Consider the following 13497-nt stretch of genomic DNA (forward strand, 5'->3'; position numbering starts at 1 on the left):
CCATATGCATGGAACCTTGTTTCACTTCTCAAGAAAGGGAACGTATTTCTGATTGCTATATATTTATTATAGCCTATTTTTCATACATTGCTTTCAATACTTCCTTGACCTGTTATTTTAAGGTGTTCTTGTGGTGAACACAATAGTGTTTTGTAAATGTTATAACTGTCTGTCTTTTCTATGTGTGGATAATTAAATCCTGCCCTTCACCCTAACCTATTGTTTAGGTTTTCTTGTGCATTTCAGAGACATTTTCCTCTCCAAACACCCTCGGAAATACAGCAGTCCGGTAGTTACGTTACACGGACATTTCAGACTTTATTTTGTACGTGTAATTAATATAATATTACTATGAGAGAGTCATTAGTCTGACTCGGGGCGTGAAAGCGGAAACTCCGACCGCGCTTGAAGGCAGCACAAAAGCTGCTGCTGCTAGGAGAGCGCGAGGCAGGCAGGCAGGCAGAGAGCACGAAGAAAGGGGGTGGGGAGAGCGAGAGTGGTGGAGAGACATAGGGTGTCTGTTCCTATTAATTGTATAGGGTGACTTTATGCTTTCCCCAAAATCTCTTCTCGTCGTCGTGTATGTTGGCGTGAGATTTGACTTTTAACTGATAACACGTGACGTGATGCATTTCAGTGGCCCACACTGTCACTTTTCCACCACCACCACTGTTTCTCTTTTTGTATCTTCACTTCCTGCTCTGTGAGTGGCTCAGTCCATCCCCCATCCTTCTTCATTTTCTGTTCTCTCTTGCTCTCTCTCTCTCTCACTCACACACACACACACACACACACACACACACACACACACACACACACACACACACACACACACACACACACACACACACACACACACACACTACACAGACATGCACAGGTTGTAATTTCATGCTTTCCTCTACTTTCCTCTGCTGTACTCTCATTTGCTGTTGTCCGCACACACATGGAAGCAGTATGGAGGCAACCACTTCCACCCATTAGCTCACTCTAATACAAGATGACACTGTAGCCTATTTTGTTCCACTCCTTTAACTAGCTAATAAGATAAAGTGCACAAATTAATGCAACAAAGAGGAACACAGCTCATGCATGAGGCATTTTTTTTTTTTTTTTTTTTTGCATCCACAATGGTTGAATAGTTATGGCTGACTTCAAGGCAGAACACTATGGTAAAGGAAGGGGACATTTTGATTGTTTAATACCACAAAACTGTTGACACAAAGTCTGTGGCATTTAAAGCGTTACAGAAGCTTATGTGACAGCAGCCTATGGCTATTTAAAACACATTTATATATAAGTTAAATATGTCAGACCCCTGTTGGTCATTGTTGTGGTCAGGGGGTGTATGCCCACTAAGATTATGTTGACTTTGTAGGTCAGACATATTCAGCATTTAAACATGCTTAATTAACACCATTTAGGCTAATGTGTAGTATTATGTGGCACTAAACTGTGAGGTCCTTTTTAAAATAAAATAGTGTTGACTTATATAGGGCAGATATGGTTAAAATGTATACAATACATAAACTACGTCATAAAATCATGATACTTTCCCACCCAGTCTGTTTCTGTGTGCCTTCATTAACATAAGATTTACACCTGTATGCACTTAATTAGTCTCAAAATGACCGGTGTGTTATGCTAACAAATGGTGCTTTTCGTACACGACGACATTTTAATGCAAGAGCTCAGTTTAAAGCGCGTTAGACGTATAAATAATGGCTCTTCTTGTGGTAGAAACAATGTTGTTATTAGACAGGCAGCGAGCTCCGGATCCAGTTTTCACTGTGGATTCCGCGCCGAGTTTTTATTTTCTCCCCACAGGTCGGTAAGATGGCTGTGTCTCGCGGAGCCTCGTGCTGGTTTGGTTGATTTCTAGCTCGCGCTCTCGTTCTGTAACAGAAGCCCCCCCTCCAACACACACACATACACACACTCACTTGTGTCGGTGAAATTCATTTCCCTGGCTCTGTATTTATATATTTTTTCTTTCTCAAACTTTCCCCCCCTCTGTTTTAACTTTAAACGGAGTCGCAGTGGATTACCGGATACCGGTCCGGGCGGAGGGCAAAGGGGGGAATGAACCGGGACAACGGGTACGTTGTTATAAATATAATTGTATTTATATTCAATGGTTATTCGGAGTTTGATTGTGAGTGAGTCGCCGTGCTGAGAGAGAGAGGCAGAGAAAGAGTGGGGGAGAGAGAGAGAGGGATATCATGGCCGCTCAGGTCGCCAGCGTCGCCACTCTCAACACTAGCCCGCCATCCGAACTCAAAAAGCCGGATCGGGACCCACAGGAGGAGTCGGTACCGGGAGAGAAACAACATGAAAATAAGGAACCGGGACCTGACGGCGGATCTCCTGGTCAGAAGGAGCTGCAGGACGGGACCGATGCTGGAAATGCTGGGGGAGGAGGGGATTCTGACATGAAGAACGGCAACGGGAATTTGCCCAGGGTAAATAATAATAGCAGTAATCAGAATGATACCGGCGGGCCCGAAGGGAATAACCATCCCGGGATGGGACACCACCACCCGGGCCCCTTTCCTCCACCTCCTTACGGTTACAACCAGCACTACAGCCGGGCCCCTTTTCATCAACATGGCGGACAACAAAGCCCTGGCATGGCAGCTGCATCGGGGCCGGGCATGATGGACCCTTACCCCCCTAATTCACACGAACACGGCTACCCCAACCATTATAACAACTACAGCCCGTTCCAGAACAGGACTTCTTATCAGGGCCAAGGATACGGGGCCATGAATTCCCCGCGTAACAACCAGCCTCCGGCGGCTGGGGGGCAGCCAGGCAAGCAACAGCCAGCAGGAGGAACCACAGCTATGGCTGCCTCTTATAATAATCAAAGGTATAACATGGGAAACCAACAACCTACGTCTACGCCAACTTTAAATCAGCTTTTGACATCCCCCAGCTCGGCCAGGAGCTACCCGAATTACCCCCAAGGAGACTATAACAATCAGGAAGGGGCCAACAAGGGACCAGGAGACATGGGCAGCAGTCAGTATGGTGGGGTCCATCCGGGTTGGCAACAAAGGACCCACCACCCGCCTCCCATGAGCCCGGGAAACACTGGACAGCCTCCAAACAGAAATCAGGTAAACTTCACACACTGCACTAATACACTTTGACTGAGTTGTAGTCACTCAGTAGCTCGGGAAATGCACTGTAGAGTTGATATTGCATTGGCCCAGCCATTGTCTATGTAGCAAGAGCTATAAAATGGCTGCCTCTCTCTTTCTCCCAATACCACCCCCTGCAATAGTGTTTAGACTGAGAAAGAAGCCTCATATTCCGTTTGAAACAACTTTTTGAGCCGTGGGTATCAGTGTGTGCCCCCTGCCTCGGCACAGGGCAAGAGTTTGACTAAGTAGAGCAAGAGTTTGTCAGGAGAAAGTGTGTGTCTGTGTGTGTGCAGAGGGAGATAAGGTGATATTTCTTCGCAGTGCTCCTTCACCCTCATTGTAGATTTAAGTGCTGTAACCTCTCGTTATTTTTGCGAGAATCGGCGGGGAAAGAGCTTCTTTTCAGCGTCGTGCTTCTCAAAAGTTGTGTCGACGACTGTCAAGGCGATAAACAAGATGCAAATGACAGCGATAACCGTTAAATAACATTTGCATAATGATTAAGAAAAAGACCCCTCTGTCGGGTTTTTTTTCCCCAAAAAGCGGGCTGCACGGTGAAATGGAGACGTGTCTCACAGTCCGATGAATAGCAACAATTACATCCACTAAGTGTTTTTTTCACTCGGATCAAAGTGTGATTGTGACCGCGATTGATTCATCCTGACTGAGGGTTTCATTCATTGTGGCTCGGTTCGACTCCGTTCGCCCCTTTTTCTCGCCTCCTTTGCGTCTCTTCTTCCATGTGCCGCTTTGTAAACACGGCCCCGCAAGGTTGGAGTTGGCAAAGTGCAGATTGCCTTTGCTTTGGGATTTGAATTATGGAGGTAAAATCCTGCTGTCAGAGCCAAGAGACAGTTGGTCTTAGGTTGACATGCGAGCCGAGATCTGATTGGCTCCCCATCCCTCTGCTCTCGGCCATTTATAATTGCATCTAATGGAAGGCTGCAGAAAAACAGCCCCCTCTCTGCCCAGTTATGTGTTCCTCCACCGCGTTGAGACAACATAGTCCCATTGTCTTTTCTCTTATTTTTATCCATTTTGAGCACAATTGTGCACATTTGTGCAGCCTTAAGATATCCTTTTTTTAGTCCGTGTAAATATGTGAATATTTTCCCCACATCAAGAGAAATATACAGCAAGGAAGCACAATATTAATTTTAGAATAAAAAAAACTTATTTACTGGTTGTGTTATTGAAAACATTTTATGAACACATTCCACTCAGTTCCTCCCACTGCAGTAATTTGCATGATGACTGTTCTCATGTAGACCCAGCATTGTTTTTATTTGTCTGATTCAACCTTAAGCTCACATGTGCTGAGTCACATCACCGCTGTCATTTTTAGGCACTTGACCTCACACATGCACCTGAAGTTTCTTTCTTTTCTATTTTTTTTTTTTCTTTTTTAAGGTACACTGTGTGCACTTGCTCATTCAACTCGGCTGACTCTGGTACAGCAGATAGAGTAGGTGTGGTCATGTAGCCCCATTGTACAACTGTGTTCTCCACTGTTTCCAGATCAGGAGTTGAGGGGGAATCGTGTGGCTGAACGTCTCGTGGCTACGTGAGAGTCAGACTGGGCTGTAGTTGTGTTTACAAGCAGCCAAGGTGTCAGCCAAGTGTCACAGCTTTTATTTATTTAATTTTTTTCAGTTTTTTTTTTTTCTTTGCAGCATGCTTACAGTCGTCTTAATTTACTTTACACTTGCAGAGAGCGTAACCATGTGAACCACGCTTACCTACAGCTGTCTCTTCTCAGAGAGGGATGTAGGCACACAACACGTGTTGTGTTTTTACTCCATAATTACGTGTCATAGGCAACAAAGGCGACGTGTGCAGCTCTACCTTTTTCAAGTGAAGGACTATTTATATCATTTAAATGCATGTGAGCATGTGACGGATGTCTTACTCACAACAAGTCCTCAAACTTCAGCTGTCATGCAGCTTGTGTATCATCCTGGTATGCTGCTAATTCCTTAGTTGGTGTCTTTATGGAGGCAGGAGAAGGTCACATACATTATATTTCTTTAAGGGAAGACATATTGGCCCAAAAAGGAGATTTCATTGACTTCTTGTATTGGAGGTATTTCATTATATTCAAATAACTTGAACCTTACATCCTCTCACTTTTCTGGGGGGAAACTTTGCTGGATGCATCTCCAAATCAAATCACAGCAAAGGTTTTTTGCTGAATGTTTCTTTACATTATTTTTTCTTCTTAATTTTCACAAGAGCATCGGCGTACTGTGTTTTTACCACCTATTGGTCATTAAGGGCAGACTGTTAATCTACAGAAGTCCTTCCCCACTTGTTGCTTTAAACTGGAAGGTGCCAGCGTTTCACAGACTCTGACAGATGTCTCTCCAGATGTAACGACAGCGCTGCTAATATTCTGTGACTTGTCCTCGGCGGCTGCACACAGTAGTAACTGGCTGTCATGTTCAGTCTGATATTTCTCTCAGGTGATGATGCTCACTGCTGCTCAAAGGAAAGTTTGGATTTCTTTTTTTTAAGTTTCTTTCTGTCAGTGTGAATGTGTCCACTTTTAAGGGGTTGATTGACAGCCGGTGTGGATGGAGGGGCTTCTCACATTTAACATTCATGTTTGGTCCAACTGTAAACACTGTCGTAGTACACTAAAGATGTCGACACTATTCTCTTCAAATGACAATAAATTAATGATATGACATTGTATTTATATTAAATGGCCCACTAACTACTTCAATTATGTTTTAAGTAATATTTCTGTGTTTTTTATTTTATTTTAGATAAAACATTTGCTTCCAGTGTGTTTTGGATTGCACAAACACCGTTAACTGTTTGATCTGATGGATGTGGACACTCACCCCGTTGAATCAGCTTCGTCATCACCAGCTCCGTGTAGTTTTTAATCTTGTACGTCAATATCTGGCCAAGTTGCGGTCAAAACAGAAAAGGGTAAAACTGCATATTAGATTTTTTTGGGGTGTCAAATCAGAGCGGCGGACCTGGAGTAAGCAGCTCGTCTCCGCGGTGATATCTAGAAGTCAGAGAGAGCGCTGTGCAAAGAAATGACTCGTCACTGGTCTGGAGGTTGTGTGTATGATGATTGTATGATGTGGATTGTGTCGACAGTGGCGCCGCTCAAGTTGCAACACAGAAGTTGGGGTGAAGACACTTGTGACCAGAGTGCGATGGGCTGATGTGAAACCACATCCACTCACACATTCAGCTTTCCCTCCATGCTGGGTTTCACCATGAGCTCATGTGCTTTAATAGCGGTTAGAAGTGGCATAAATGTGTGTTGTTGTTTTTTTTTGCAGTAAGCAAAAGTAGTGAAGCAAAGCTGTGACGGGGGTTGGTCTTGGGTGTGAGTGGTGCAGAGGACACATGGACTCCATGCTTATAGTCCCAGTCAGGGTCTCTGGACGACGAGGCCGCTGGCCCGGGGCAAACAGACGAGACACGTGAGGTGGACAGTGTCCGTAGACTGTTGTCAAATCGTGGCACGGAGACGTCACCCGAGGCCACCGCTCTGTGTGTGTGTGTGTGTGTGTGTGTACACGGCGTCCAGCCAGAGAACCTGTGAATGTGATGTTTGACTGCGGAGCTCGATCAGCGCAAAGCCAGTTAGACCAAAGTTCAGCCGGTGTAGAGTTTTTTTTCACAGGCTTCCCCCCTCTGCGGAGGAGCCGTCCACGCTAAGCGCTGCTGGCTGTATTTTAGCAGAGTTTATTAAATGCTTTAACTCTCCATTCATTAACAGAGGCATAATTGGGCCCCTCTTTTTAATCGGCGGCTATATCTCCAGCAAAATGATTCAGTGGATGAGTTTTATGAAGCTGTTCACCTGCCTTGGGCCACCTGTCTGAGATGAATGAACGTGTCGATTCCGAGGTGGGCTCGTGTTGGGGCTTTTTTTCACCGCGCCTCGCACACACAAACAAACACTCTGAAGTGGATTGTAGTAGAGGTTGTTGTGGATGGTGTAACACCAGGTGTTTCCTTCCCACCGAACACATGGGAGCGAGCCATCAGGGATGCCCCCCCACCCCCCTCCTCCCACCTCCCGCCCTCCCCACGCCCCCTCTCTCGGCTCTGCAAGACTGACTCCTCAAAATTGAGTTTGAATTAAATCATAATCGAAGACACTTTGTAAATGTTTTCTTTTGTGAAAGTCCCACAACTGAAAACACAAATGGGGGAAAAACACCAAACCGAAGGTGTTGAATTGACGGCTGCTAATGGATGTACGCACACGCAGCCCTGGCGCCGCCGGAAGAAGGGGAGCCCCACTGCTAATTGGAAAGTAGCTTAAAAGATAAACAGTTTGGTGTCAGCTTTATTGTGCCAGAAACTCTCAGAAGAAATGAAAGTGCAATATATTTAATATTTAAGAGAGCAAATGTCTGTCTTTGGTGTTAGCGTGGATATTGAAAAGTAAAGCTAATTGAGGTATAAACAGACCAGTATCCACTCCCTCAGCACACCGGAGCTGTGCTAAAGTGTAGCATCTGTTGGTTGGATACACTGGAAATGTTCATTTAGATTATAAAGGGAATTGAACAGTATACCGAGAGTCACCGTGGCACAGCGGTCGTCCGTCCTGCTTAAATTTGAGTTACAGTGTCCTGCCATGAGATTTAACGCCGTGACGAGGAAACAAAGATGAGCCACGACAAACGGAAGATTAATTTCCAACCATGGATTATTTTCACTATCGATTCATCTGCAGTTAATAAATTCAAATGTTAGAAAAAGGCAAAACAAGTCCCTAGACTCAGGTGATATTTTATAAAACAAGCTCAGGCCAGAACCCAAAGATGTCCAGTTACCTGAGGTTAAAGCGACACAAAGCTTGATCCACAGATTTCAGCTTTATTGATGAATCTTTTGTCAGGTCTTCATGTAATAATTAAAGACAAAATACTAAAAAGTCACATTTTCGAACCTCTTAAAGGTCTCATATTGCAGAAATAAATTAAAAGATAAATTCTGTCTTCTTTGCTCATAAAGAAGGTCTAGGCTCATCTTAATACTGTGAAAGTATGGAAGCCTTGCTCCTCGGAAATGCAGTTGCGGACAATATTTTTAATCCGAGCCTTAAAATGAGTCGTCATGATTTAAGCAACATTATGATGTCACAACGAAGCAGCTGCTGCTCTCAGCCGTTCTCCAGCACTGCCACCTGGACCCACCCAACCTCACAGGATTTGGCCTTTCCAAGTGCTTACCTGAATCTGTCATATTTATCCTCTCTTCTGATTGGTTCGTTGATCTGTTGTCACAAATACTGATTGTTTTTGGTTCTTAAAACCACAAATATACTTAATCTTCCAAGTGTAAAATATGAGACCTTTTTATTTGTAAATATTTCACTTTTTATTTTCCTATGATATCAAGCAGAACATCTCTGGAGCAAATGTTATAGGACGTTTAGTCCCAACAATTAATCTCTGATTGCATAAAAGAAACGGTAGATTTATAAATAATTAAAGTAGCTTACTGCTAAAACTGCAATTATGAGTTCAAGGCACATTTACTCACACTTGTTATTTTTGTAAGTGATTACCAGCTTTTTGATTAAAGTTTTGGGTCAACATGTTACGATAGAGGTGAAACTCTTCAACAGTTATTCAAGTAGTTGATGGAAGGTAAATTGGGAACTCATGATCCTGATAATCAATTGTAAATTCAAACAAAAATATTATTTTATTTTGTTGGCTTATGTATTAGTCACCTGGACTTGTAGCGAGTTCCTCTGAAGCTTCTACTGAAACCATGAGTCAGAGCTGGACCAGGGTCTGAGCTCTGGTCTGAGCTCTGAAGTATCAACCTGTGGACAATGGGCCGACAGTGGTAAACAGTAAACAGTTGTGACAGCTGACCCTTTGTGAATCGTTTCTATTCAGTAAACAACGACGCACATTTTTCAAGAGCGCGTCCGCGGCGGCTCCCGGCTCGTTGCGGCGGGGGCTGGCGCCGCCGCCGAGAAGAGGAAGACTGAAGTGTTGGGAAAAGGGAAGTTCACTCTCGGTTCTTTAGTCTGCACTTGCTGAGTAATGATTCTCCACAGGCCACATGGACAGCATGCTGCCTCCCGGCAACCGTGTGTGTGTGTGTGTGTGTGTGAGAGAGAGAGAGAGACTGCATGGTGTGTGCCTATGAGGGAGAAACTGTGTCAGTGATACCCAGGGGAGGGGAGGGGGGTGAGGGTGGAGGTGGTGGTGGGGGGGCGGTGGTGTTTTGTGAATGATCTTCGTCTGCCCCTGACAGCTGTGTGTATTTGTGTATAAAGTACAGCAGTTACTTGGTGGTCTGTGTGTGTGTGTGTGTGTGTGTGTGTGCCGCTGCCTCAGGAGTCTGACCTGCTCTTACTCCACGTGTCACCAGCCATCCGTCTTTCTTTAGCAACATTGGCCTTTTCCGTCCCACCGACAGCCATAGAAAGCTGCTGTTTTCCAACTCAGTCGTTTTGCCGTTGTTGTGGCTGTTTTATTTTTTTCTTTCTTCGTCAGTAGCATCATCTCTTGAGACCCCTCAACGTTCCCCGCCTATATACCCAATACAAAGCACAAAAGGAAGTTTCACAACGTGTTATCAAACTAGTTTCCGATGATAACTCTTGAAATCCTTCTGTCTAGCGACTCAAAGTTAATTTCCATCCAGGATGGTGAAAATGAATCTGAATTCTTCCAGAGTTGCACATTTGAAAACAACTTCCTCCACGGACAAATGTCACACTTAGGCTATTGCTTTGGGGAGGTGGGTGAGGGGGGCCACGCTGGAAATGTAAAGGTAATTCATTTCTTTTGACATTTACCTTCTAAAATACTCCAGATTAGCATAGTAATATCCTCCTCAGAGCCCGCGTGAGACTACAGACTTCATTTACATGACGTATGGTGTGTGCCTTTATGGAATAAAGTGGTTAACCTTTAAATGGGCGCAGTTGTTGATACTAGAAAGGTAGAGAATGATGCTTCCTCTCTGCTCTCATACAGAACTCACCTTTGCTCTCGGTGCGGAAAAAAAGAAAAAGGGAAAGCAATGACTCATATATAACGTAGAAAATGGGGAACATGAGGAGCTGTTGGTTTTCTCCTTTTTTATGTCTTTTTATGGAAGTCAATCATGACGTGTGTTATTGTTGGGTGCTGCCCCCTGGTCGTAGCCTTGCTTTCTGCTTTGTCTAATGTGTTGTCCACTCTATCAACCTGTGTTTGGAGCTAATAAAGCCAAAGCTGTGGAGCACACAGCGCACAACTGTAAAAACAACACGCCTGCGCAGGTGTTTGTCCTGTTAACAAACCAGAGATCGATCAATACTCAAATCTCGACTCCAACATCAGCCTCATCTTCTAGATATATATACATATACGTATACTGGAGGAGCAACTAGAGCTGCAGTGATTTAAGTGATATAAAATAAATCAATAACACTGACGACCATTTAAGTCTCTTTTAGGAAGTGAAATACTCCAGCTCCTCAAATGTGAATATTTTCTCCCTTACTTGACATTTAATCAGTGAGGATCGGTGCTGATTGTCAAATAATGAATTGGCACCTATTGATCGGCCAAGTCGTTTGTTCCAGCGTCTTGAACGTGAATGGTTTTATGCTTTTCCTGTTGCTCTGGTGTTGAATTGAATATCCTCATGTTGTGAGGTTTTGGTCAGACAACACAATCAAGTTGCATGATGTACCTAATGAGTCCTTTCATTGTTGATTCACCTGCCAATGATTTTCACAATTAATACACTGATAGTTAACCCAATGAATAAAATAGAAATATCACAATTCTCATCATTTTCTGAAGCTGAACATGTCGTTTAATTCAACTGGAGGTAACAACCCCAAACACCTTATTTAAAGGGATAGTAGCATTTCTTTTTTTTAAAGTGGGGTTGTATGATCTACAAATAGCCCCTAAGTACTTTAATTGCAGTAGAAGACTCTCTGCACTCCTCCCGTTAGCAACGCCAGCCCATAATAGCCCTGCCCAGAGATTTACAACATACAGTGTTGTGAACAGACCCAAAGAAACGGCCTATTTTCGCGGCCTAAAAGAGGTTTTACCTGAAAAAAAAATACACAGTTCCATTGTTCGCCATAATATAATTTTTTCCAGCCCTTCAAAGTGCTGTATGTTGTAAATCTCTAGGCAGGGCTATGGGCTGGCGTTGCTAACGGGAGGAGTGCAGAGAGTCTTCTACTGCAATTAAAGTACTTACGGGCTATTTGTAGATCATACAACCCCACTTAAAAAAAAATGCTACTATCCCTTTAAAGTAAAGGAAAGCGCTACATTTATTTTTGAATTTTTACTAAAAAAATAAAAGCTTCCAATTAAAATGTCTGTTGGTTTCTAAAACAATCATTTGGCTTAATGTGAATGTGTAAATCTGAGCCATGGGAGATTGTGATTGACACATTTGTCATTTAACAGAACAATCTGTGAAGTGAAAGGAAAATAAGAAGGAAAATAATGGGACACAGCAGACGGTTTGTCAGTCAAGTAGCAGCACCAGTCACTGTTCTGATAACCAATCATTAACCACGTTGAGCATCAATGCTGTGGTTTCTCTTCTGGCTACACATGTGAATATGTATTTATTAATAGATGCAGTCTCCTGGGGGAGAACAGGTCATATGAACTTGTCGGCACCTTTGTCACCTTCTGACTTCACGGCCCTGCTAACAGTCTATAGAACCAATGATCGATAGACTAATCAATAGTAGCAGTGATCAGTAATTATGGCACAAAATTGAATTGCGTCTCCCTCTGGGTTTTAGACTATTGTTTGGATACATTTTGAACATCAGCTCGGCCTGTGGCAGCTCATCTGGAGCAAAGTCTTTACTATTTCTGACATTTTAAAGTGGAGTTTAATTGACAATGATGGTATTAGTTAGTTAGCAGGAAGTGTTCATCTACAGCTCAAAAACACACAGCCATAAAATAATATTTGACCATGAATCTTGCTTTCAAAATGAACCTTTCAGACAAAAAGAAGTGCATGTTCCAGTGCTTATTTTTATCTGGCCTAGATAATCAATGTGCTAATGTTTACAAAAGTTCAGATGGCTCCTGTCTCTGTCCAGCAGCGTAGCCGGCGTCCAGTTTGCAGACCGTTTGATACGGAGCCATTGTTTTGTTTTGATTCGATCAGCTCATGGTAAAAAAAAGAAAAGAAAAAAGAAAGAGCAGTCGCTGCTGGTTAGCAGGGACAAAGTTCCACGGACAAAAAGCCGAGCGAAAAGCCCATTTAGTGTCATTGTTTCCTGGGCTGCGCGGCAGGTGACAATGATTTATGCACCAAAGACACATTCTGAACTGCATTTGGCGGCCGGCTGATGTTAAAGTTGGAACTCTTGTTGTGATACTTTATTTTGAAAGTTGTGTGCGACTGTGCCGAGGCTGTAGAGAAAGCACTAACTGTTGTCGGCGTGTTCCTCTCTCCACCTAAAGATTTGCATTTCCGTGCCTGCGAGCAGCTGCCTCGTCAATGAGCGAGTGCAAATGAACAATCCCAGCGGACTCAACAGTCCGGTCCAGTCATCGGCTCATTTGTTTTAAAGCAAAGGGCTGAAACATGTGAAACAGTCCCGCACTGCGACCTGAAGGCTTTTATTTTGTTGTCCATGCTGTCATTGGAACTGAATACAGAAGTGAAACTTTAAAGGTCCCATGTAACACTTTTCCTGACTGAGACTTTGGTCCTTTTTTAGTATCAATACAGATCCTAGACCTGCCTCATAACCAGTGATGGGAATAACGGTGTTATAAAATAACGGCGTTATAAAATAAAGGTGTTACTAATGGTACTACTTTTTTCAGTAATGAGTAATCAAAAAAGTTACTGTTTCTTGTAATAATGTTGTTACTGTTACGTTGTTACCCGTCAGAAAATAATACACCCGTTAAAGTGTACGTTATTATTAAGTGAGTTGGTTAGTCCTCAGGTTAGGGGGGCGAGTCCAAGTAATTTGACATTTGAGCACAAAAGTAACTTTTCCTGGTAATTAGATACTTTTATAATGTAATAACTCTAACTTTTTAGGGAAAGTAACTCGTAACTATAATGAATTACTCTTTAAAGGTAACAAGCCCAACACTGTTCATAACCGAAGGACACATGGACATTACCTTTACTCTATACAGGACCTTTAAACCCTCTCAGATCATGACCAAGCACGTTTCCTCTGGGTGTGTGTGTGTGTGTGTGTGTGTGTGTGTGTGTGTGTGAGAGTGTGTGTGTGACATCACAGCCAGAGTTGTGACTGTGTAACCATGAGGTGGGCACTGACCCAACCAGGTCCTGAAGTGGCTTCGCCTCATTCAGTAGCCGGGGTATTTTGGCATAG

At 43.4% G+C, this 13497-nt stretch overlaps 1 protein-coding gene across 2 annotated transcripts in view; it reads left to right on the forward strand.

Annotated features, from left to right (window-relative positions):
* Positions 1-1936: 1936 nt before the first annotated feature.
* The window catches only part of arid1ab (AT-rich interactive domain 1Ab), a 61639-nt gene continuing 50078 nt past the window's right edge, over positions 1937-13497 (forward strand). For both annotated transcript variants that reach the window (XM_083982682.1, XM_083982683.1), the window contains exon 1: positions 1937-3122. In XM_083982682.1, the coding sequence (XP_083838808.1) occupies positions 2223-3122 (900 nt within the window). In that variant the 5' untranslated portion in view covers positions 1937-2222. The remainder of the gene's footprint in view (positions 3123-13497) is intronic.

The sequence above is a fragment of the Trachurus trachurus genome (assembly GCF_905171665.1).
Source record: "Trachurus trachurus genome assembly, chromosome: 11".
Lineage (NCBI taxonomy): Eukaryota > Metazoa > Chordata > Actinopteri > Carangiformes > Carangidae > Trachurus > Trachurus trachurus.